The 25394-nt window shown below is 39.4% G+C and overlaps 1 protein-coding gene across 3 annotated transcripts in view; it reads left to right on the plus strand.

The window, feature by feature from the left end:
- BCLAF3 (BCLAF1 and THRAP3 family member 3) overlaps positions 1–21348 on the plus strand; it is a 35945-nt gene extending 14597 nt beyond the window's left edge. The window contains exons 6-13 of one of the 3 annotated variants that reach the window (XR_003924382.1): positions 440–554; positions 753–816; positions 1684–1802; positions 3641–3755; positions 10002–10097; positions 14709–14864; positions 16650–17546; positions 18763–21348. Coding sequence is in view for 2 of the 3 variants with exons in the window: in XM_030020771.1 (XP_029876631.1) it covers positions 440–554; positions 753–816; positions 1684–1802; positions 3641–3755; positions 10002–10097; positions 14709–14864; positions 16650–16679 (695 nt within the window). In the remaining variant the exon portion in view is untranslated. Of the gene's footprint in view, positions 1–439; positions 555–752; positions 817–1683; positions 1803–3640; positions 3756–10001; positions 10098–14708; positions 14865–16649 lie in introns of all 3 variants that reach the window. The other 2 variants (XM_030020771.1, XM_030020772.1) reach the window with 2 other exon arrangements.
- Positions 21349–25394: the final 4046 nt, after the last annotated feature.

Consider the following 25394-nt stretch of genomic DNA (forward strand, 5'->3'; position numbering starts at 1 on the left):
CGTGTGGAGTGTTAAGGTCAAAATGATTTTATGCTGGTGCTTAAGACTAACCTGCTTGTTTAGGAACAGAATAAAAAAGGAGCTTTGCTGTAGTCACAACTTCCTAGTTATATGTAGTTCCTTTAACTTTTCAGATTAGTGTTTAGACTGCTGCATCATGTTCAGTGTTGAACTTTATTTATAGATTCTAGTCATTTGACTACTACTGTGACAGAGCTGACAAACAGTTAACTTTCTATTGAGGTTAATCTTATTAAATAAGAAGGATGTCTTAAGTCTTTCATTTGTGAACGTTAAACTGCAAGTGGAAATACTTTGAAGTGTAATCTCAGAAGTTATCTTGGTGTCCTTAAGAGTTAATCTTCTAAAAGATGCAATTTTCCATTGTGCATTTCAAGTACTACAAATAAACATTCTTGTATTTAATATCTCTTCACAGCAAATTATTTTACATCTTCTGACATAACTCTACATGAACGGTTCTCAAAAATTCAGGATAAACCAATTGCAAATATGAATGAAGTTAAAATACGTTTGGATCCAGAAATTCACAGGTAATTGATGTGCTTTTTGCCTTAATTTATTTGCATTAAGGTAGTTCATCTTCAGTAGACTTTACACAATGTCAGGTGTTTTTTCACTGACTGTAAACTACCTGCCCATAGTCTGCAAAGAATTCTGTAGTTGATCAATAATGGTTTCGCTATTTATAATGATGGCACTTGTTTTTATGAAGTATTTTTCTGTTCCAGGAGGATTGACATGTCTCTAGCAGAACTTCAGAACAAACGAACTGTGCCATCTGAATCTCCCCAGGTATCTTGATTACTTAACTTTTTTTGGCAAACAGTAATTAAGTTAAAATGATATAGATGTAAACAACATTTTCCCCTTGCTATTGGTACATCATTTTTACGTGCTTTGAAGACCATCAGTAATTCTGACTATTTTGAAAGAAATGCACACTTGTGCATATTTACAGATACTACAATGGTGCAAGTATACTGTGTTGACTGATGAGTAAAATGTGGGTGTGTTCTCCAGAGTAGCTGGAGTGTGGTTATTGCTGCTGCTTGAACCCCTATCTGTTTTTAAATAGTGTAAATACTAAGTAGGTGGCTGATGTGTGGCTCTTGCTTTCCCTCTGAGATTAGAAAAAGCCTTAATGTTTCTTCTGCCCTAATGTTAGAATGGCCCGACATCCACATAATACCTCAGAATGGTATTTTGTCCCATGCTTTCATCCAGGGACTTAAGATTTTCTGTGTTCCCCTTCCAAGCTACACTTACTGTGATTTAGTTACTGTTTTTTGTTGTGTTTTTTTTTCTCTATAGTACAGGACTGTGGAGATTCAGCTTAATTAAGAGTAGTAGAACTGCTTAAGCTTTACTGGAATTTATGTGAATATTTTTGCTTGACAACTCCATGCAGAATTCCAGTGCTCTGTTCACTGTTTGGACGCTTGTAGAAAGGCAGATGGTGCAAGAAAGGGTAATTGCTTGGGACTACTTTTGTTATTGTTTTGGACTTTGGATCCTTGGGTTGATGTGCATCTGTCCTTCATGCAGATAGTTGAACTACATTAACAAAGTTATATACTGGATGCAACTCCTGAAGGACATAATCACATCAGTGTTCAGTTATTACTAGGTAACTTGACTTTAACCCTTCCTCTTAACTAGAACATTATGAGAGTGTTAGAAGATCCAAATGATCTACGGCATGATATAGAAAGGAGAAGAAAAGAGAGGTTGAAGAATGAAGATGAGAGAGTGTTTCATGTAGACGGTGTAACTCCAAGGTAATTAGCAAATAAGAATCTTGTTGGCCCAAGCCTGTAGTTCTGTTATGTGTTCATTTTTTGACCCTTCCACAGTTACATTTGTTGTGATTCTTTTCCATACTTTGTCCTTGTATGTTTGACTTGGAGTGAAATTCAACTGACATACGTTGCAAACTACTCTGTAATGGAGTGTTACCTTTAAAGAGGTTAAGCTGCAGTGGGGAAAAAAAATTGAAAAGCAAGCTGAAACTGTAGTCCTGAATGGGAACAGAGGAAGAAATGAATTTAAAGATGCTTAACTATTTTTAAACTCCTTGATGTGCCATATAACAACATTCTCTTGGTATTTTGTACTTTCATAAAAGCATTTTAGGATGAATACATTGTTGTGTTGCCCTGGTTGTTTTGTAATGTCATGTGGAATATCAACAAAGAATTTTTCTGATTCTTGGAGAATTTTATGAAGAAAAACTAGTTTTTTGGAATAGCTTTTTACTGCTATGAATTCCTCCAATGGGTTTGTTAAAGGTGTTTGCCCCAGAGGTGTTTGCTAACCTCAGTCACCCTGTTTCACTTTTGATGTTGTGAGGTTGGCTGATTAGAGAGATGACTTATTTGTGTTAGAAGAGATGTTGATTAAAGAATTGCTAGAATGTAATGACCTGTATCTACACTATAGTCATGATTTGCAGATGACTCTTAATATGCTGTTGTTTGTTCATTTTTAATGCAGCCTGTAATGGCAAATAGCGGCAATGCACACATACTTGGGAAAACTGACTTGTGAAGCTGCAGAAGAAATATTTCTCGTATTTGAGATTCTTTAAACAAAAAAAGTAAAAGATACCAAGTGTGTGTGGGGAAATATTGGACAGTTGCATATAGCCTTTTATGTACCTGGGGCTATGTCTTTTAGTGTATGTTTGGCCTTATTATCTGGGAAGGCTTTTTTGCCACTTCCACAGTTACTGTCTTGCTTACCTTTTGCGTATGCTGCTCAAAGCGGGAAAGCTCCAGTTTCTCCAGTAAGTGTGGCCATCCCAGACTTCGGAGGGGTTACACTGTGAGAGTAATGTGGACAATGTAATGTGGGCTGAGGGCAGTAATGGTATGAACGATGGGTAGAATTTTCCTGAGGTTGGGAGTTTTTCATAGTTCACATATGAGATACTGGCAATCTATGAGCTAGTCCAGTGTGCCTCTATTTTTGCCCTAGTAATCTATTTTGCAGCTATGAAAGCTGTTTCTGTATGTTTCATGAACTATGAATTTTGTCTTCTGGTGGTTACTTTTCATAGTATGTGTTTTATTCAGAGGTTTATGAACACATCTGTATTAGCAATGGGCTCAGTAAAAAAAACCTAAGCAAACAAAAGCCCAAAGTCCTGCTTGCGGAAGATGAAACTGGAGCATCTAGCTATTTGTCTGAGCTTCTGTCGGATTTGGGATTTCATGAAACGGAAAGTTCTGTGCAGCTTTAAAAGAGAGTGCAGTGCAGCACAACTGCTGATCTGCAGAAAGCGTTTCAGCCAGCGGAGGGCAGCAAGGACCAGCCAGGCAGGCCTGGGGAAACCTGCTGCGCATCACGGGCATTCCAGGAAGCCAGAGTGTCTGTTCATTTGTCATTGCATAAGAGAATGCAGCTTACTATATAATTCTGTGCAACTTGGGCTTGAGTTTAGTCGGAGGACTAGTAATTTGTCGAATGTCCTAGAAAAAAAAATCACTTAAAAACAGTCACTTTGCACTTGTAAGTGATGCAGGTACTAGATTAAGGTTATTTAAAATACAGGGGTTTGATATGCTATGGCTTTAGATTTTAATTGTTCTCTCTCTCTCTCTCACATACACATCAGGAACCAGCAAAGCTGCAGTCTTTCAAAATTACAAAACTCTCAACTTGATGGCTTCCAAAAGCCTGTGAGGTTCATTAAGCCACCCTTCCGGAAGTTTATTGGGAAACCTCACCTGGTAAGCCTAAATGTAGAATTAGTAGCTTCTGCATTTGTTGTTCTTCCACTTGTAATTCATTTTTTGCTGCACTGTCTACGCTGATGTAAATTTAACAGCCTGTGATGTCTTGCTCTCTTAATTTTCAAGTGAGGCTTTGTTATCTTCAGACTTGGCTCAACGATAAAACTGCTCATAATTTCACAGTTCTAGTGCAAGAGTACTTCCTCAGATATTTGTTTAAGCATAGATTAATACAAGTGAGCTAAAACCACTTTTATAACCAGATGCTTATACAACAAAAATAATTCTTTTGCTTCTGCATGCCTGTACTCCATAACAACTTTGCTACTGTTTTTTATAACCTCGCAGCAAGTTGGCCAGGGATTTGTTGTTTCAGAAAGCTGGTTTAGTCAGTATGTTGGGTGAAATCAAAACATTTTTTCCGCTAGTCCATAAATAAGGTGGTCAACTTTAGATCTCTTATTGAATAGCAGGAACAGGTCAAACTAAACTTTTGAACTAAATTTTAGTTTCAAAATGACTTACTGAAATGAATTTATTGAGGGGATTTATGAAATAAAAAGTCATATTGCTTGTAGCTTTGTAAAAGAAATTTGTACCTAATACTGTATTTCTTCCACCTAATGATGTACTACCTAAACTATAAAATAGAAGGCCTTGTTATTGAGCAGATAACCTGAGGTAATGTTGAAAGGTTTGAGAAAAAGAATACTCTCCTGCATTCTAATTGTCAGCAGTTGGAAGGGAAGGTCCGAATCTTGTGTAGGTGGCATTGTTACCAAAACAGTGTTTCTCCTCATTATGACGAAAGTTCTGGAAAGCTCTTATTTTAAAAACAAATGAAAATGAAGAACAAATCATGGAAATAATTAGAAATGTCTGAAATAACGTTCCTGAAGATGGAATGTTATACAATGGAGTAGCTTATCTATGTTGATACTGCATTTTTCAAAGCTAGTTTGGGCACTTAGTCTTTCTTAGACTATCTTTCTGTGATGTGCTTTAATAGTGAAATGGGCAAGACAGTTATATTAGGTTCACTAGGAATAAATTTGTCTCTTTTGGAAAATTCCTTTTAAATAAATGTAGTCTTATTTCCAAGTGCTTGTGCTTGTTTAACTTGGGGAACTGGTGAGACCAGAAAAGCTTTATTAATGTGTGCAGTATAACTGTAGCAATTTTTTTCTGGTGGGTGCAAAATAAGAAGGAGACTAACATAAATTGTCGTTCTTCATAGATTGTAATTAATACCCTATGGACAGGGTTCCAGAAGACCATGAAATTGTTCTGAGGTCTGTCAAAAGTAGCTTTTCTGTAGTCAGTTCTGACCATCACTGAAACATTGCTGCCTTGCAGATGTGACAGGGCGTCTTTCAGTGTAAAGCAGCACAAGTTTTTAATGGTAAAAAATATTACTTACTGAAGACTAAGATTGAAGTCCCCCACAACAAGTGGTAATTGCTCATTAAATAATTGTATTGGGTCTGGCTGAGAGGGAGTTAATTCTCCCCATAGCAGCCCTCGCAGTGCTGTGCTCTGCATTGGTAGCTAGAAAGGTGTCGATAACACAGCAGTGTCTTGGCCACTGCTGAGTAGTGCTCGTGCAGCATCAAGGCTGTCCCTCCAACATCCCCCCCATCACCAGCAGGCTGGGGGTGGGCAAGATCTGGGGAGGGGACACAGCTGGGACAGCTGCCCCAAACTCACCAAAGGGATATTCCAGACCATATGATGTCTGCTCAGCAATAAAAGCTAAGGCGGGGGGGGGGGGAGGCATTCATTATTACATTTGTCTTCTGAAGCAACCGCTACACATACTGAAGCCCTGCTTCCTGGGAAGTGGCTGGACATTGCCTGCTGATGGGAAGTAGAGAATAAATCTTTTGTTTTCCTTTGCTTCCGCTCACGGCCTTTGCTTTTGTTTTATTAAACTGCCTTTATCTTGACAGATGATGAGGTTTTTTTTTTTCCCATCTTATTTTCTCCCCCTGCATCCTGCTGAGGAGGGGAGCAATAGAGCGGCTTGGTGGGCACCTGGTGTCCAGCCAAGGTCAACCCACCACAGTAATATAGTAATTGCAAATAAAAGGGGGGTTAGTTTGAAATAGAAACTGAGTTGTTCGATGTGCTGAAGGTTCAGGAAGATTGCATTTTCATATCTAATAGTGAATTGCAAACATGCACTGCAGTGAGGAGTAATCCATTCAGAACAACAGTAGCTGTGAAAGCATGGGTATTACAAATGCAGGGCATCCTAAAGAAGGAATGACTCTTCATGCAGTCAGCCATGCAGAAGCTGGTTTGCAGACAAGTGGGAAGATAAAATAGTTTAGTTTGCCATCCACATTTGTCAGTAAAAATAGAATTAATCAGTGCTCACCAACTGGCTTGGAGGGCTTATGGGCATTTTGCAAGTGTGTCCACAATACATTAATTGGCAATTCTTAATTGCATCTCCTCTTCTGGTTTTGTGTTTCTGTTCTTGCCTTTTGATTCTTTTCTGCTCCCCTTGTCTGTCTTACTGTTTATCTAGTATGTCTAATGGTCAATATGTAAAGTAATGCAGAAGGAGGATAACCTTTTCCTGGGCAGAGCAGATCACTAATACAGCTAACTCGTATCTGAGGCAGTACAAATAATTCAGCTGAATAAGCTAGCTCCAGTAGTGTGGCACTTCCATGACACGTAGATGTGTTGTGTGAGAATGTATGGTGCTCAAAATGGCTTTCCTTGAAGGATTTCTTCAGGACTGGGTGCGATTGGAGAAGAACTTATCCTGGTGGGCAATAGCTCAAGCTCAATCTCCATACGTGTAAGCTGCTAGCACTGCTTTAGCATTTGTTGTGGGAGTTAAGTGGAGCGGCATCCAAGCAGCCAACCGTAATTTCAGCCACATGTATTATTCTGTGTTGAGTAGGCTTTGTGTAATAAATTCAGAGCTGTGTGACTGTATCCACTACTACTTTGTTTGGAAATGTATTATTAGTAGAGTTGAAAGCAGCCTTAGAAAAACAAAAAGGAATGAAGGTGAAGGCTATTCGTAGCTGCTTTCTGCAAGAGGACGAGTGTTTGGAATTTTCCATTCAGAAAGTCTTGTATCAGAACAGTGCAGTTCAGGTGTGAACACTGCCAAGCACCTTGAAAAGTGTAAGGACTGGGGCTAAAAGGCAGTATTTGGAGAACAATGCATTGGATTTAAGAAGTGACTTGATGGGTCACCAGAACATTGATGCGGGGTCCATCACACCTTTTTAAATAGGAAGCATCCTAAAATGAAGGATATATTACTGGGGCCCAGCAATACATGGAAAAACTGGGGAAGAGTTTGAAACATAAGCAAGAGCTAAGAATAGTTGTTGAATAAGAAAGTAAATTTTGTGGTTTTGCTCGGTTCTACAGATACTCGGGTAGATAGTGGTTCAGCTGGCTCCACAGTCCAAGCAGAGCTCTCTAGTTCTTGCGGGAAGCTGTTTTACAGCTTTTTGTATTGGCAAAATTGTGAAGGTGTGGGAAAACACCTGAAAAAGTATGTAACAGGCATCTCTTACCACTTTTACACGTGGAACTCTCCTTGACAATATTAAAAGCAAACCCTGGGAAATCCAAAACAAAAACTAACCTTCAGCACTCCTCTCAGGTTTGTTTGCTCTTGTTTACAGGTAAGTATTGAGAGAAAAGTACATCAGAGAGCCAGGTTTCAAATGACAAGCGTAACAGTGCCAACACTCAGAAAATATGGCAAAAATAATTTTAAAAGGAGTATTTGACAAGAAAACCACTGCAGCATCTTAAATTATAACACGGCATTTAAAAAATGTAATTTATTGGATAAATATTTGCACATTTTTGTCTTTGTTTGTAAAACTTCATTGTGGTTTTTATTACTGCTTGAAGAGCTGTGCATATCAGCATAGGTAAAAGACGGATGCTTGAAAACTGGAAGCGATCAGTAGAGCATATTTGATGCAAGGATGTTGCCTATTGTGAATACAGATAATGTATTGGTCATATTAAAATGTCCTTACAGTAAACTATCAAAATGTGATACTAACACCACTTTTGCTCTCTTATTAAATGGATGATATTAGTCACTTGGGTTAAAATTAAACATGGAAATGGTATTGACTTGGTTGGCTTACTTTTGATACCCCATGATTAATCAATATGAACTTTTCAGTGCAAGGTATGAGTACCTTTTACAGCAGGCCAGTGAAGGGCAGCTGTTTCTTGTGTTAATATTCAGTAATTGGGGGTTGAGCTTAAACTTGAGAACTTGTGCCTTGAAGGTGCTAATGCCCATCTAGCCTTGATTGTAAGAAATGTTCATCTAGCCTCGTACTCTACTGACGAAAAGAGGATAGCTAAAGAGTAGAAGATCAGAACAAGTGTCTATTTGTACCTCCCTTTCTTGCCTCCCCCCCCCCCCCCCCCCCCCCCCCGCCTTTAAAATCTCTGGTTTAGGAAATTCCTGAAGAGTAGATTGCTGTATCTTTGCATCAAGTAGTTCTAATGTTTTTGTTTCCATGAATGTGCTTGAATTTGAGGGAGGTGGGGATGGGGAGGAGTGTATCCACAGTTAGTTAAGACAAGCTTTGTTTTAATTCCCAGAGGTTTATTTTTAACTATAACAGGAAATTTTCTTGAATGTTTTTTTTCTTCTTGCTGAATTCTCAGCTTTAAGGAGGAGTATACTTCAACAGGGAGCTTCCTGATTTAATTGTGTTGTGTGGAGAAAGTTAATTTGATTTCATGGAGTACCTTCGTATTCTTAGAGTAAGATGGGAGCTGGGAAGTTCCTGACATGCTTTTTCCTCTGTCCATACTTTCTTCCTGGGAAAGCTGTTTTGACTACTTTGATCTCACTTCATAAAGTCTTTCTTCCTCTCTTTTTGTTCTCTGCTGAATCGCCTCTTGTCAAGGCATTTTAAGATGCTAAATAGTTGACTTGTAGGCAATAATATATTCTCAAAAAAAGAAAAGCTAGCTTAAATCCCAGTTAAAAGTGAACTTGGATTCTAACGCTGTTCTGTTGCATTTATAGCCCCCCCCCCCAATTAGTAACAGTGTTGGAAAGCATATGCTAAAGTAGCATATGCTTTTGCCACTGGAAAGGCTTGGTACTTTGTTAGAGAACAGAAATTCTGTAAACAGCAAAGCATGCATTTGCATTTATTATTAGATGTTAGTATATATGAAATGTTTCATGACAGTTCTTTTCTTAGGCTCTTTTTAAAATGTATTTGAAGCTGTTAAAGTTTTGTTTGAAAAAAACAGGGTTCAACAGCATTGGAACACTTTTGTGATTCAAGAATGGACCATAAAGAAATTTAATTTGATTGCTAAGAGTTTGTTAGCAAGTCCATTCTGTCTGCATTAGATGACTTTAATGTAGTATATGCCAGTACGTAATGCTTCTGTAAATATTTATAATCGTATGCAATAATGGAAGGGAATGACATTTTAGCTGTGTGCATCCTTGAGAGGGAGCTGTCATGGGAAAAGCTGGAAAAGGGCCAAAATACACAGGTAGGACCCTGGCTGGAGGAGTGCTCTATTTTAGGCAACCCTGGCTGTGTGACTGCAGCTGTTCGGGTGCTGACACACAACAATTTCAATACCACTTGTCTGTGCAACTTGCTTTTGAAATCATGTGTGTTTCTGTGGCAGGCAAGTAATCTTCAAAATGCTCTCCTGTAATACGGAGTTAAAAGTAGAATCTTCTGAAGACCAATGTAATGTGCTACACGTTCGTTGTCTGGTTGCTGCGGTGGTGTGTATAGTAACAGTGCATGTGTCTGCTCTAAAATATGCTAATTTATGATGACCATATGCTAACCAGGGATGTCCAGAGTACTAATCTTGTTGCCCTTATTCCTAACTCAAGGGATGACTGCTGTAGCAGCCTGTCTGCTACATTTCCTGCATTCAGATTGAGGCATCTGTTCTGGGGGGCAGGGGTAGAGAACCTTAATTGGCTTGTTACCTCCTTGGATCTCTCCAAGAGGATGATATTCCAGTAGGATGGTCTGTACCACCTTTGGCTTCTGCGGGCTCTGCCATCACTTCAGCCAGCCTGGACTGAGGCCCTGTGCTGCTGTTACTCTGGTTCCTTCAAATAGTGTTGTGGTGTCCAACGCTACAAGATTGAAAGACTTGCAGTATTTGTTAGTATAGCCTGGAAACTTTGTATGTTTTCTTGAATAATTTAGCAACATTAAGCTAATAACTCTGTTTTCCTACTAGAATTCTTACTATTCTTCAAAACCAAGTGATACTTACCCTCACAGACGCATTAGAGGACACCTTGAAAATGCAGGACCCATCAGAAGACACTTTAAGGTACAGATCAGCTTTTATCAGATGTATGTTACATAAAATGGTGATTCGATCCCGTTGAGTTCGGTAAGAGGACACACAGTTTTGAAGGTGTTAAATGCCATGAAAAATAGTGTCGTCATAGCCTAATTGTTCCCATTGAAATAATGGGAGGCTTAGCTTTTAGTAGGTAAGAGGGCTGGCAGTGGGTTGTCCAGTGTTGTGTCTGTGCAGTTGAAATAAATAAGTTAACTGCAAAGTTGAGAATGAGAATTGAAGAAACTAGACAATGAGTAGACAGCTCATCTATCCAAAAAACAAGCTGGTCAGCTTTCTTTCCTTCACCTGATGCATGCGGAAGGCTGAACTATTTCCCAAGACTGGGAGACATGAATTGTATCGCTTTCAAAATTATATTACTGTTATTTTATTAGCCCTTTTGTATAGGGATTTCTGGGGAAGTAATCTCTTGTGTATACCCTGCATACTGCTATCTGTGTGTTTAAAAAAAAATAAATTTAAAATTGTGAAGCTTTATCTCAGGCCCTCAAGATGGTAAAGGGGCAGGCAACTGTGCTTCTTCTGGGGTAGTGCAGTGGCTTTCTAATGCCTTTTGATTGTAAAATGTATCGTGGGTTCAGCAGAAGAACAAAAACCACTTTCTTCCTTTTCTGCTGACAGTGGCATGTTATGCATGGATCCAGTTAGAGCTCTTTATATCAGAAAAGTATTAATCAAACCTAGAACAACTTACTGTCATTTTCTACCTTAAAATTACCCCTACTTATTTAACAGGTGTGTTTTCGAGAGTAAAATAACACACAGAATAGGTAGTCATCTTTCCTGTTTTGTAGATAGTGAAATCAAAGTAAAGTTTTGATGGCTAAGTTAAGTAGCTGGCATTTTGGATAGAATTTTGAAAGGGGGGGGGCAGTGTAGGTTTGGGGATTTTTGTTTGTTGGTTGTTTTTTGTTTTATTTTCTCCCCCCCTCAGATTAAACATAAGAGATCTGTTGGATAAAAAGGCTTTCAGGCTCTCCCATTTAGGTGTGCTTTGCCAGTCAATCTTAGATAGCTAAGCTTACAGTAGCAAAAAATGCTAACTTTAATCTGCTAAAAAAAAAAAAAAAGTAATTTTCCAAGCTGAAGTTAGCAAGTTTAAAGTGTCAGCCTGGTATAACTATTGTAATGTGTAAGGACATCATAGCCCTTAATCGGTGTCCCCTCTGTATTGTCAGCCTATAGGGGCTGGAGGGATCTTCAGCACTGACTGCCATATCATTGAGGCAATATTGGTAGTTGGTGTAATATAAAGAAAATGGAAGGCTGCCTTCATTTACATCAGCCTACAGTTCTGCTGGACATTATGCAAGCATGAAAGTGCCCCTTTAAGTTGTCATTGCATGTATATATGAATGTTGCCTGAATATTGCTGTATCCGATGATCTGTCCCATGGTGCTTTAATATTTGTAGGGAAAACAGCATATGTGCTCATATTGCAGTTTGCATATATGTATAGCACATTTATCATTGCCATGGAAACAGCAGTGCTGATTTGACTTAATTTCATCAACCTTTTTTTTCTTTAATTTCCTCCTGTGTAACATAGAGGGTTTTTCCTTCCCATGCTGTTGCTGAAACCTACTTAGGAAGGTGATTTGACTATCTTCTACACTCAGGAGACTTCCTTGGCTGATTATTTAAAGAACCAAACATACAGACAAACCAACCAACCCACCAAAAACCCACAGACACACACAGTCCCATTTCCCCCCCTCACAACCTCCAAACAACCCCCCCCCCCCCCCAAAAAAAAACAACCAAACCCAAAACCCCACCACATTTCTTCTTGGTATATACAATGGGGGCATTTTAACTTAATAAGCAAAAAAGGGGGGTTACTTGGAGTATTTTTAAAAAAACATATATGGTCTTGCAGTATGTTAAAGTTTTTGGAAGAAAAATAAGATATTTTAGAACAGCAGTTTTGTAAAGTATCTGGAGAAATCTTGTAAAATTTAAAAGGTCTTTTTTTGTAATGACATTTTGCAATGAATCATTAAGACGACCGTTAAGTGGGTACATGCACAGAAATCGTTAGAACTAAACTTTGTTCACTGTTTAAGACAGTTCAGCGTATTAATGGCTGTGGTGGGTTCACCCCAGCCAGCAGCTAAGCACCACACAGCTCCTGCCCCCTCTCCCATCAGCTCCCCTCCTCCCCCAGCAGGATGGGAGAGAGAATACGGAGAGCAAAAGTGAGAAAACTCATGGGCTGAGATGAAGACGGTTTAAGAACTGAAGGAAAGAGGAAGAAAAAAGTGATGCAAAGACAGTCCCTCACCACGTCCCGCCAGCTGACTGATGCCCAGCCGGTCCCCAGGCAACGGCTACCTGCTCCATACCCCTTCCCCTCGGTTTCTGTCGCTGAGCAGGAGGTGATGTGGCACGCAACACCCCTTTGCTCAGCTGGGGTCAGCCGTCCCGGCTGCGTCCCCTCCCGGCTTCTTGCCCACCCCTGGCTACGTGCTGGGGGACGGAATGGGGAAGAAGAGAAAAGAGAAAGCCTTGGCGCTGTGCAGGTCCTGCTCAGCAATAGCCACAGCACTGGGGTGGGGGGGTTACCGCTGCTGTTTTAGTCACAAGTCCAAAACACAGCACCCTGCGGGCTGCTGGGAAGAAAACAAACTCCATCCCAGCCAGACCCAGTGCGATGGCATAGATTTGCTCATATAGACTTGTTTCAGAGCTTGAGGCCATTGGTTCATAGGCATTGTCATTAGCACTATTTATAAAATAGTCTTAATGTAAAACTAGATGGCACTTTAGAAGACTTCTTCTTACTTTAGACCAGAAGTTAATGATGTTTTCCACGCACCTTAGATTACATCATTTTGCTCTAAGCTGTGTGTGACTGCAGTGCATACATACCAAATGTATATATAATCTGTTAACTTTGTCTACAGCTGATTCTGTTCTACATTAATAATACTGCTATTCCCCTCCTTCCCTGCTTCTGGAATATGTAGATACTTGAGTTGAAACTTTTAAGCTGTGTGTAATCTCATTTTCAGTCTCTTGTACCTTCCCCCCCCCCCCCTTATTCATTCTGCTCCTTTGTTTGTTGTCACACAAATGCAGTGGCAGACTGCTAAGGCCTCCTCTCCAGCCACCTGTGTCAAAGCAGAGAACCACAGCAGGTGTGGGGGAAATGGGAACTTTTAATTTTAACTGTGTTCAGGGGCAGCATTAAAAATGCCCTTCAGTTTTCCCTATGGTAGGCATATACCTACTTAAAGAACTTACTTGCACTTAGTTGTATTGTGCCTGGAGTCTACTTTTCAGGAAAGGGGTTAGCATTTAATAGCCTTCTGCAAGTGTCCTCTGCCTACGAGCACCATGGGGTAACCATGGGGGACTGATGGGGCCAGTTTCCCCATTATCTCCTACATAGTACGTGGGTGAAATGATTTGGGAAATAACAAAACCTCCGCATTTGCATAAAGGAACCTCTGTTCCGTACGGTCCTTTCTTACCGTTCACGAGCCACACAGTGAAAAACACAGTGGAAAAACTGGTATCAAACTTACTGCAACCTCAGAGCATGTGATTTTTCTTGAAGTGATCCTTACCCTGTCAAAAGGAGACTGATTTCACCAAAGTAATTGAGTCATGCTCAAGAAGGTCTATTTCTGTGATGTATTTTGTTCTCTCCCACCCTTTAAAGGTGTTTGTAAAAGACAAGAATTTTATATGGTCAGGATGTTTCTTCTTTTTAGCTGGAAAGCCATTGTTTGTTTAAATTTAAAGGATGAATATATACAGGAATGCTTTCTGTCAGGACCATGTTGGAAAACTTAAAATGGCAGTACTGGAAAACTGAGAAATTATGATAAATGGGGTTTTTCTTATGCTAAAGATTTTTACTGCCTATTTTGTTGGAGGTCTGAGTGCTTAGGAGTGAAAACCTTTCTATAACTTCAACTGCTGTGGTCAGTGTTGATCTTGCTATATTCTTTCTCTGTATTTATAATGCCATCCACCTGTAAGCCTTTTGTTATTTCTGTGGCCTCTGCTCCTGGTCCCTCACTGGGTTAGTTTACGGTATTCCAGTCTGGAGGTAACAAAGGCATAGAGCAATGAATGTATGTTCAGACTGTCAGATCTTAAAACTATAGGAAAAATATATGTACTGACTTCTGTTTAGTATGACTTTTTTTAGACTCACCATGTGTGCCCACTGCAGGCCTGACATTACTGAATTTGTTAGCAACAGTGAGGTGTTGTCTTAAACTTTTTTGTTGATGCTGGTTTATTTTCATTAAAGTTTGAAAAAATGTTAAAATGTTGTATAATACACTTACTTTTTTCTATGAGAAAGTTTAATTTCAGATGTTTTAAACAGTAAGTACGATACAGCAGTTCTTTGAGCCACATGGTAGCTAGTGGTCTAAGGAATATTAAATGGAAAATAAAGGAAGAGGCTCTGCACTTGCAAATGCATGCTTCTGCTGTTAAGTACTGTAAGTTTTATATGTGTATAACTGTAAATATAAACCGTTGAGTTTTGGTGCCCTCATTTTGCACTTTTTTTTTTTTTTTTTTCCCTCCCCTCCCTTCCCCAACCCTTACAGAGCAACTTTGCAGATGGCCGTTTGCAATCCCATTATAAATCAGGCTTAGTACAGAAGGGTTTATATATTCAGGCTAAGTACCAGCGGTTACGTTCTGTTGGTGTAAGGGGATTTACCACTAATAAATTCAGAGATGGATTTTTGAGGAAAGAAAAGGTAAGTTGGCTTAACTTATTTTTCATGAAGCCATTTATAAAATATTCATGTTTATAGGATCCATTCCAATTTTTAAATCCCCATGGAATAACTTGGATGGGATTCTCTGGAATATCGGCTCTTTAACCTGATTCTGCACTCGTATTTCCTCCATGTTTATTCCATGGAAGCTTGCTGAAACATGATTTGGGTAATTGCAAATCAGAGGCGGCCTCTGAGATTCTGCAGTTGCCTGTGTTTCAGTATTCCCTCCTTGAGCCCAGGTGATCTCTCTATTAATAGGAAGAGAAAGGGGCCCTCTGTAAAAAAATGTATTATGTCCTCTTAGGCTATGGTGTTAAATAAATGTGAAGGGTATTAATAATTTTTTTTCTTTTACTATGTCTGTGTGTTTCTCCTCATTGTTATGTTACCTTAAATTACTCATGTGCTTTAAAGTACATGCTGGAGTGCTGTTCTGACTAAAGCATCCTACACTATGTAATGTCTGTGTAAGATGGTTTGATAAGCTCAAGCTGAAATAATTAAGCACATCTATTTTATGATACCTTTTGATTTGCAGTGCATATGAGACAACAATAATCTTGAATTGCAGAAGAACTTCTGAACCATATGAAATGTTACAGCTTTTGTGAGGATCAGTAGTTAAAACATTCTAAATCCTTTATGAGAATTGATCAACTATGATCAAAGTAGTATGAGGTTACTTGTGACATGGGAGAATTGGATTAGATGACCTGCACAGCCCCTTGCAGTTCTTTGTTCCTATGCAAATTCTTGTTTGTTTTGTAATTCTGTGTCCAGCTAGCTACAAGGGAATACTTGCATAAGCATTTGTAGTTGGATTACAGTTCAGTTCTTAGAGCGCAGGAGCGTAGGTTCTTAGAGCTGTTTTAAAAAACCCTGAAGTCTATAGCCCAGTGGCGAGAAAAAGTAAAACACAAAAAACCCCACCAACCACCCCCCCCCCCCCCACCCCCAAAAAAAACCCAACCAAAAACCAACAAAACCCAAAACCGAGACAGAAAACCAAACACTTCGGACAAGGTAAATGGGGCACTTGTTATGGAAGTATACTGGTGAATACCTTTTACATTTGCATGGACTCTGAGAAGTATGATCTCTGAAGGCTAAACTGAAGTGGAATTAGTGGCAAATAGATGGAGAAGGATTTTTTTCCAAAAACTATGACCTTGTAACCTTGGGCATAGAAGTGCCATAATTTTGTTGTAGTGAGCTTTCCCCCAATAATTGCCAATGCTCTTCTATAATTGGATATTAAGGTTTTTGTCTGGAACCCATAAAGCATGCTTAACACAATCTGGCTGCTGGAGATTATGATTTGAATTAGACAAGCTTAATAAGATCTGAATATTGATTTTTAGGCCTGATGAAGAACTTGAGTATCTTTGAGTTAAAGTAAAATAAATTCTGAAGAATAACACAGCCATTTTCTTAACAGCGTACTGATTGCTGGTTGGCTAATTCTTAAAAAACAAAACCGTTTCTGAGATTCTAGCATTTGCTATATTTTGCCTGTTGTAATAATTAAACTTGTCCTTCAGATTTGTTAAACTGGTCTGAAGATCTTTATTTTACCCTTTTGAAATAATTATGCACATGTATCCTTTAAGGTACTATCTTTACAGTTGTGCTGTTTCAACCTGTAATTGAAAGAACCCTGTATGTTATATGCTATAATAATACAGTACTTAGGAAAGTTAGGAGGCTTTTTTCCACTGTTACAACATGACAGTAATGATTTTGTTTTTTTCTTCTCTGTAGGGAAATTTAAATATTGCAACAGAAACCTGAATTGAGCTGTGATCCTGAAGTTGAAACGGATAACACAGTGAAGGGAGCATCTGTTCATTTTTTGACAACTTTGTCAAGACTTAAAATAGTATAAAGGAACTAACCCTGTAACTTGATTAAAAATAACTTTATTTTTCAGTAGTGGAACGCTACAGAACTTTTTTACAGTTTTAATAATTGCTTTTAAAGTACAGTATTCAATTGAAACATTGTAGTATGTACCTTTAGTTCCTTTTGCATACCAGTCTCACGTAAAGAAGTCATCGAAGGGAGTCTTATTTATTGAATACTTTTTCCTCTAAGCATGATGTTACAGATGGAACTTGAGTTGTTATACCCAGAGGTTTATATGTTGAAAGTTTATTGCTTATGTAATAAAAAAAAAGAAAAAAAAAAAAAAAGTGCCTGAATTGTTTGGTAATAGCACATTAGCTCAGGATTTTCCAAGTAATGACCTTTTAGGTTGTGCAATAGATTTTACACCTCTGTTCAGTCATTTCCGTAAAACAGTATTTTGTATTGCTTTATTTTAGTTTAATAATATACTTGAGTTTCTGATGTGTATATACATTTGTAAATTGTTAGAACGTTTGGACAACTTGCAGTATTTGATTAAAATGAATGGTAAGAGGCAGGTATGTAATGTACTGTAGCAGTAGCTTATAACTGCACTGAAAGCATGCTTGGGTTTGTTAGAGGATTAGTTGCTCTGTACTCAAAATTATTCTGTCTCATTATATTTTTTGGTGTATGACACTCTTGACCAAGCCACATGTTCTCTAATCTTTTTCGTCATAAATGACTTGGTGATTTCCTGGATTCTGAAATTGGGGCCTGAAGTATTTAATTACAAGAAAAACAAAAAACGTAAGTTTTTATAAGCATGTCTTCTAACAAAGCTGTTCAAAATTGAAACTGCTTTAAATGCAGCTAGTTTGTAATTTTGTTCAAAATCCCAGTAATTCTCTGAAGATTACTGTACTGCAATATTGTTATGCTGTGTGCAAAACTCAAATAGCCAGACATGTTTTATAAGCAGCTATAAACAATATTGTGCTTATTTCCTGTTTATAGCCTTTGCCTTAATATATGATAGGGTTGTGTGTATGTATTGGAGATTTGTTCAGACTTTTTATTGCTGGTAAATTAAAGATGCATAGCAAGTAGTTTTCAGAGATGTTCTTAAATAAGAAAAAAGTTGTTCACCATATCCACAATATATGCAGGCTAATGTATTTCCATCATTTCCAAGACAGTGTTAGCCATATAGAATGCAGGCTAGTCTCTGTTGTGGATAGTAGATCAGAATTCTAATACTGGGTAGAGGTATGTTCAGAGAAAAGGAAATCTTTTGGGTTTGTTTGTTTGTTTGTTTGTTTTTTGTGGGAGCGGGGGGGGAGGGTGATGGAAAGTCAGGATGTGATTCCTGCCTGCTTTTTTGTAATGTTTTTTCCACAATGCCTTCAGTAGAGAGGCTATATGAAAGTGTAGGTATGGCTCAGAACAGCTGAAATAGTGTCATATAAAATCTTCAGTTCATGGGGTGTACTGCTTAGTGTTCATAGGGAATAAGCAGGCAGGAAGTGTGCCACATTCGTTGATGTTATGGTCATTCAACAATAACACCAGATGGTTTGTTTCTAAAACCCAAGTTTTCAGTTTAAATAACAATCATTAATGATGCAGCTAGTTTTTCAGTAACTTTGACGTGTGTACACAAAATGGGAAGCTAAAGTAAAAGAAATCCCTGGTCAAATAGAGGCAGGCACTTTTCTGCAGAGAAGAAAATACTTATTTACTAATGCTGTCAGTGATGAATCTGGCAAAATCATCCTGTGTAGATTTACTGGGAGATGAAAATAAGGAATTGAAACAACAGGTTAAGTGAGTCAACCCAAAGCGAATGTGGAGTAGCTGCAGCCTGCTGGCAGGGGAGTGCTGCATGTACCCTGCAGATGAGGGCAGGCTTACCCTCAAGCTGACAAGCTATTCACACTGCTCCTGAATGTGCTAAAGCACGTAAGAAGTGAAACCATATATGATATAGGGCAAACTACTGAAGCTATATTGTCTTATTCAACAGGATACTACTGTTTCTGTAAGCTTCCTGCAGTGTTCTTATTAAAGCCTGGAAGAGAACTCGTTGTTGAGCAAATGGGAAAAGTGGATGCATGAAGAAACTTCTGACATGGCAGTTTTGCTAACACTGTTTGGAAGTAATGCTGAAGTAGTCAGACTTCAGTCAGTTAATGCTGCTTTAACCAGGTTTAAAAGTGTGACTGGCTCCTCTGGTTTTGTGCTTTCTTATTTTATCTGTGCATGACTAGGTATCTCAAATTAGTTTTGTACTTTAACAGTTTAGCTTTGTTTTTTATGTCTACAGCTGTGAGCAACATATTACAAACAAGGGTTTTTTGGCATGTTTACTGACTTTGATTTCTTCCCCACCACCCCTTGCCCACCCTTGGTCCCAAGATGAATGTCATATGATGAAATGTAGTCAATGTTTCAGTTGCTTTAGCTTTTATTTAAGGTGATACTGTTTGCTCAAATCACACTCTTTACTGATAACTTTACTTAACTAATTTGGAATTCTGTCATGATAAAACTTCCTGTATTTTATAAAATTCATACAGAAATTGAATTTTGAGACTGGCTTGGGTGCTAGAGGCATCTACTCTGTGATGTTTTCTTGTGTGAGACATTGCTGTGTAGATTTATCATGAATTACAGAGACTTGTGTCTAATACTCATACACAAATCAGCTTGCTCATTCTTTTAGCACAGAAGAGTTCTATTGTACTGGAATGTGTCTGGTTGAGAGCAATGTGTTGAAGTTACTGATTGGGTTGTGAAGGCACAAGAAAGTGTTAAATAGAAGAAAGGTCAAATTACTTGAATAACTTGGTGCCTTTCTGTATTGTGACTGCATTGTAGAAAACACCTGTACAAAGACTTAAGTAATATCCTGAGTATTGCATTGTTTCTAATGGGAGCATGGACTGATAACTGTTGTTAAAATAACCACTTTAAATACGTGTGTAAGCCTCAGCCTCAGAAGGAAAACAGTGTCTCTTGTATTAGTAGTCTATCACTGCATTTGCATTGGAAGGGCAAGTTAAAAATGTGATTGTCTAAGAGCTTTCTAGCTTTCTGGTTTATACTTCGAAAATACACATGTGAATTGCCTTTCTTTTGGTTAACCTGAAATGGCTGTTAAATGCTCATGTCGTATTCTCAGTTGTTCACATGTGAAATTTTTTTAATTGCTATCCACAATGCAATGGGTTTAATAAGACTAGAGTCTTCCTTGTAAGTGTCTGAAATAATGAAGTTGTTGTGATGTTAGCATTTATATTGCTGATCCATTTAATCTCTACATAGATTGGTTAGAAACCTCATTTTAAACTTTGTGATGATTGAGTTCACAAGGTTAACAAAATTCTGGGGCTAGTAAGAAGCAACACATTGTAAGGCTTCTACAAGCCTGCCTTAACTCTGATAATTACTTATCTGTTTAAAATCACCTTACCTGATGGATTTAGATGGTCTGGAGACCTGGACATAACTGTCTCAACTCAGGTAACTGATAGCAGAGGATGGGAGTAAATTCAGCTGATTGCCAGTTGTGTTAATGATTTACCTGCTGCCTTTTCTCCCAGGGCCTCAGGGTGAAATGCTGAATTTTCTTCATATGAACTTAGTTGCTTTAAAAAAAAAACAAAAACCAAGATTATACTTTTGTGGCATTAAAAAAGGCAAGGTTCTCAAAACTTGCTTGTTATGCATCAGAAGGTCATATTCTGCCATGTCTTGGAAAAGGATAGCGAGAGTTGCTTGGAGAAGATGATTAAAGATTATAGCAAAGAGAGACTTGATTTCTCAGTATTCACCTTAGAAGACTGTAAATAGAGGGAGTTCAACTTACTTGCTTTCTGAAGGGATCTTTTCCCATGTGGTGTAGAAACATGCCTCTTGCCTTTCTTTTAAGCATCTGAACAGCAATCTACAAAGTTCTCTATGGGAGAGCTCTCTAAAAGAAAGACTTCAGACTTGCATCCTAATGAATCTGGGAAAAAAAAAAAGATGTTTCTGCACATAACTCTGGCCCTTGACAGACTTCATTCCATTGCTGCAGGATTTGAAGATAGGAGGTTCTTCAGCTTCCTTACGAAGGCAAAAAAAAAAGCAAGCCATTTCAAGATGCTTGAAAGCCTACTTGTAACACTTACTCCTTAATAGACCTTAAGGATAGTGATGAACATTTAAGTGTGTTCTGTTTCAAGCTTGGCAAACATAAATTTTCAGTGTTAAGATCAGAGAAAAATATTGTCGTCACACCTGCCCCTTCCTTCCGTGCCTGACGGTTTTTGTTGTTGGAGGGGTTTTTGAGTAGGTATTTAGCCATGTGTTTTAATAGCTCTGTGCTGCCTGCCACTTTAATACAGTTTTCTGTTCACTGTTCATTGCTCTGAATTTTGTCTAAGCAGTCTAAATCTCATGTTGTCTTTTTAATATTTCATTCTCTGTAAATAATGTAGTAGATGGCTTTTATTTTGTGACTGACTTCTCTTACGCCTTTATTGTTGAGGGAAGAGATGGGGTGGAAACAGTTGTTGTTTGAGTATGCTCTTCATGGAATAAAAAAAGCCTCATTGTTTCGTTTTAAGAATAGCAGGAATTTTTTTTTTTCCCCAATTGAATGAGGATGTGGACTAATGTCCACTTCTGAGGAATATATTAATGTTGACCTTATTTATACTGTAGTTTCACAAGGACCATCTGATGTGTGTATGTGTACATGTATGTACACATGCAAACACAATATTAGAAACCTTTAATGTAATTATTTCTAAGTGTGGATAAGAAATGACATTTTTAAACTACTGAAGATGGAGTTAAATGCAAATGCATTTTAAGTCTGTAGTCTTTGGAGTCCACAATGGTGCTTTTGACAATGTTATCCCATATCTAAAAGCCTCATTCATAAGTATATATTAAGATGTAGGTATGTTTATATGTATGTTTAACATAGTTTATATAAAATCAATGTAAATTTTGTTTCTACAGACAATAAATGTTTTAACAAAATTTTTACTTATAAATAATTCAGTGATTTGGTTCAGTAGTTGTTAATATTTGGTGTCATTTTTAGAGTATTTTACTTGATTGTGTAGCCACTGAATTTTTTTATAGAACTGTTGCTTTTATAACTTCTTTTATTGCTTCTTTTTGAGATTAACGTATTGATCCATATTCTAGGCACACCTTTTTGGCTAAAAGAAGCTCACTTTCTAAAGACACAAAATATGAATCTCCCCTCATTACTAGCACAAAATAGATGTTGTTTAAAAAAACTTTGACAGCAGGTATGTCCATCTCCTCCATGGCATTCAAAATCCTTCCCATCTCTTCCAAATTCTGATTCATGCCCTGTAAAGGGGCAGAATGGGGAAAGGCACACACTTGCCTGGCTGACTTTACCAACATTTACATTCAGTAAAATAGCATGCATTTTTAAGAATTCCCTTAATGCAGTATCACCAGAGTGAGGTGGAAATAACCATGTTAGTTTACTAACAGAGTGGAGTGAGAATGAGGTGAAGCTAGAAGAATACACTTGCATGTTTAATTAAAGGAAAAGAGTTAACTTCTCCATTACTTACTTAAACTTGCCATAATCCAAGCCTGTCTTGATCTTCACTGTATGTAAATAAGTTGGGCCTTTTTTTTTGTTTGTTTGTTTGTTTAAATAATTCTCCTATTCTAATCTGGTTATTATCCTTGAAATGGATAGTAAAGCAAAACTCCTAAATCTACTGTGATGTAGAGTAGCTGTGGGGGGAAGGCACTGTTACTTTTTCCCCTCAGGAAAAATGTTTAAATAATGCTTGGGGGGGATATAATAATAGTACTTCCCAACTGTTAGACTATGGTCTTCAGAAGTGCATGCCGGTTTAGATACAAGTTGCTAATTTTCATCAATATCACTTTAAAAACATCTCTTTAGCTTCTCTAACCAGCTCCTCAACAGGTGACGAGAAGCTTCTTTTCTAAATGCTGCCATGATCTCTATGGTCTATTCAGCTCTTTTTCCCACAAAGGTGAGGTATCCGAATAGTCCACATGCGTTGCAATGTTACTTTGAAGCCCCAGCTGGGGGGTGCCCATATTGATGTAGACTCTATAGGAACACACGATCAGTCCTATAGAAATTCTTTGGCTTAGGAGCAACAGGAAGCTAAGCCTTGGGGGGTGCTACAACAGTGGTCCCACTGGTTTACAAGTTTTTCTACTTTCTGGAAGGGACAACCTGCTGTACTGTGTTGCTGGTTTACTTTGGAAAGCCAAGAAATTCCCAGGCATTAATTTTTAGTGATAGTTGTGACTGGGAATCTGAGGGAGCCATCAAATTGGCTTTCTGCTATGCATTGTAACATTGACATTGTAACGTGACTACTTCATGCTACTCCTTATCAGCCCTGAGGAATTTTTATAGAAAGAGTGCTATGGGAATGTACCAAGCTAAATTACTCAGTTATGCCATTTACTCTGCCTTAAACTACACAGCTGGAGCACTGGAAAGCTAAACTTCATACAAAATTACTGAAATTACTAACAACAGAAATGCCTTCATTCTTCTCAAACCTGGTTGCATCAATTCTACTTAGTTTGACATAGTTATTTTCTTCTGATTGACTTGACAATTTCAGCTAGTTTGTCATAACACTTAAGTAAAAGCTGCTACTGCTCATTCTGGTAACTTCCTAGAATTAGTCCTGTGAATTTTTCAGGTACTAGAGGTCAAACACCCTTCGGCAATGAGGAATTGTGGATAGCAGAAACCAGCGTTGTTTTATTAAGGTGTGTATGAATAAGTGAATGTTGGGTAGCATGCGACTGGCTAAAAGATGCTCTGTGTATGTATGAAGATAAAATGCATTTTTTCCATTTTCCCCCTGTCCCCCCCTCCTCCCCCCCGTCTTGGAACTCTGTCAGTGGTTTGTGACTTGGTGACCCCCTGTGCCTGAAAACAATGCTGAGGTGGTTCAAGTCTTTGACTTTTTGGTGAAACACCAAACTAGAGGCTGTCTATACCTATATCCAGCCTACTTCTGTTGTATTCCTCTTCATAGCTGAACTTGCTTTCCTGTTTTAGTTATGTTTAGAAACTTTTTCAAAAATTGAGAATTATCTCTGGGAAGGTTTTATTGTATCACAGTAACTAATTTTTTGCAAAAGATTACAATTGGAAAAGACAAACTGCCTTAGTCCTGATGTTCCATTGCTGCTGTGGCACATAATCAGTAATTTTAACCACAGCTACAAAAACTTGCTTTTAAGTTTTCTTAAAAAGTCAAGAATTAGGAATTCTGTGTAAATACTTAAGCCTCTCATAGGTTAAACTCCTCTAATTTTCTCTCAAACAGTACACCACTGTCACAATTTTGAAAATGTAGATTTTCATAGCCAAGAAGCCAGATGCCGCCTGGCAGGACGTCTATTCTCTTACACATTTCTAACCTCCGAAAACCTTTTTTCAAATAAACTCTCTTGTACGTGGGTGGGAGCAGGGGGAGGAGGAGGAGTACAAAAATCTTATCCCTTATGTTACTGGCAGTTTTCTGTCTTCATACCTGAATTAACCACCTGAGGTTAGAGCAAGCTTTTTTGCTGAACCTTTCATTAATATCGAAGGTGCTTGTGCTGTGAAAGATGTTACCTATTCTTTTATCTTTTTATACCAGGTTATATAGTTTTTAATCTGCTCTTCTCTGCTGCTGGAGTGGGTTTTTTTTTTCTCACCGTCTTCGCCTGCGTGAGAAGACTTGCCTCTGAAGAAGGCTCTCCGGCGACCTCACTACGTGCCCTTCTGTCCAGAAACGCTCTCTTTCGCTCAGTTTTACTGTAGCATGCGTGTTTCTCGCTTTCCTGCAATACCTGAAAAGAACAATCAGCTGCTCCCGTGCGACTCCGCTCTTTTTTTCCGAGACACCACCACCAACCAAAAAAAGCCCCGCTTCCTCTCATCTTTTTGTCTGTTTTCCTCTCCTTCCTTCCCTCCCGGTCTCCACAGCCAGGCCTGGAAAGGGGCTTGCGGAGGGGGGGAGTGTGGCGGTTCCCGCCGGTGCGGCCCGGGGCCGCCGCCTTCCCTCAGGGGCCGGGGCCGCCGCTTTACCTCACGGGCCGGGCCGCCGCCTTCCCTCAGGGGCCGGGGCCGCCGCTTTACCTCACGGGCCGGGCCGCCGCCTTCCCTCAGGGGCCGGGGCCGCCGCTTTACCTCACGGGCCGGGCCGCCGCCTTCCCTCAGGGGCCGGGGCCGCCGCCTTCCCTCACGGCCGGGGCCGGGGCGAGACGCGGGGCACCCGCGGAGCTGCCGTCGCGTTTCCCGGGGCATGGGAGCAGAGCCCCGGGGGCGGCCCGCAGCAGCAAGGGCTGTCCGCCCCGAGGCAGGACTCTGAGGTACCCGCCCGTCCCGCCGCCCGCTGCCAGAGACGGTGCCCGCAAGCCCCGACATAAGGCCAGCCCCCTCCCCTACCGAGCCCCCGCTGCCTCCCCGTACCCGGTTGGGGATTCCCGGCCCGAGAGGGAAGGCGAGAGGCCGCGGCTCCCCTCTGCCCCCCCGGCCCTGCCCACGCCGGGGACCCGCCGCCCCGCTCCTCCCCGCCTCCCTCCCTCCCTCCCCGCTGCCGGCGGCGCAGCGGCTCTGGCGCA

This window comes from Aquila chrysaetos, chromosome 7, assembly GCF_900496995.4.
Source record: "Aquila chrysaetos chrysaetos chromosome 7, bAquChr1.4, whole genome shotgun sequence".
NCBI classification, from domain to species: domain Eukaryota; kingdom Metazoa; phylum Chordata; class Aves; order Accipitriformes; family Accipitridae; genus Aquila; species Aquila chrysaetos.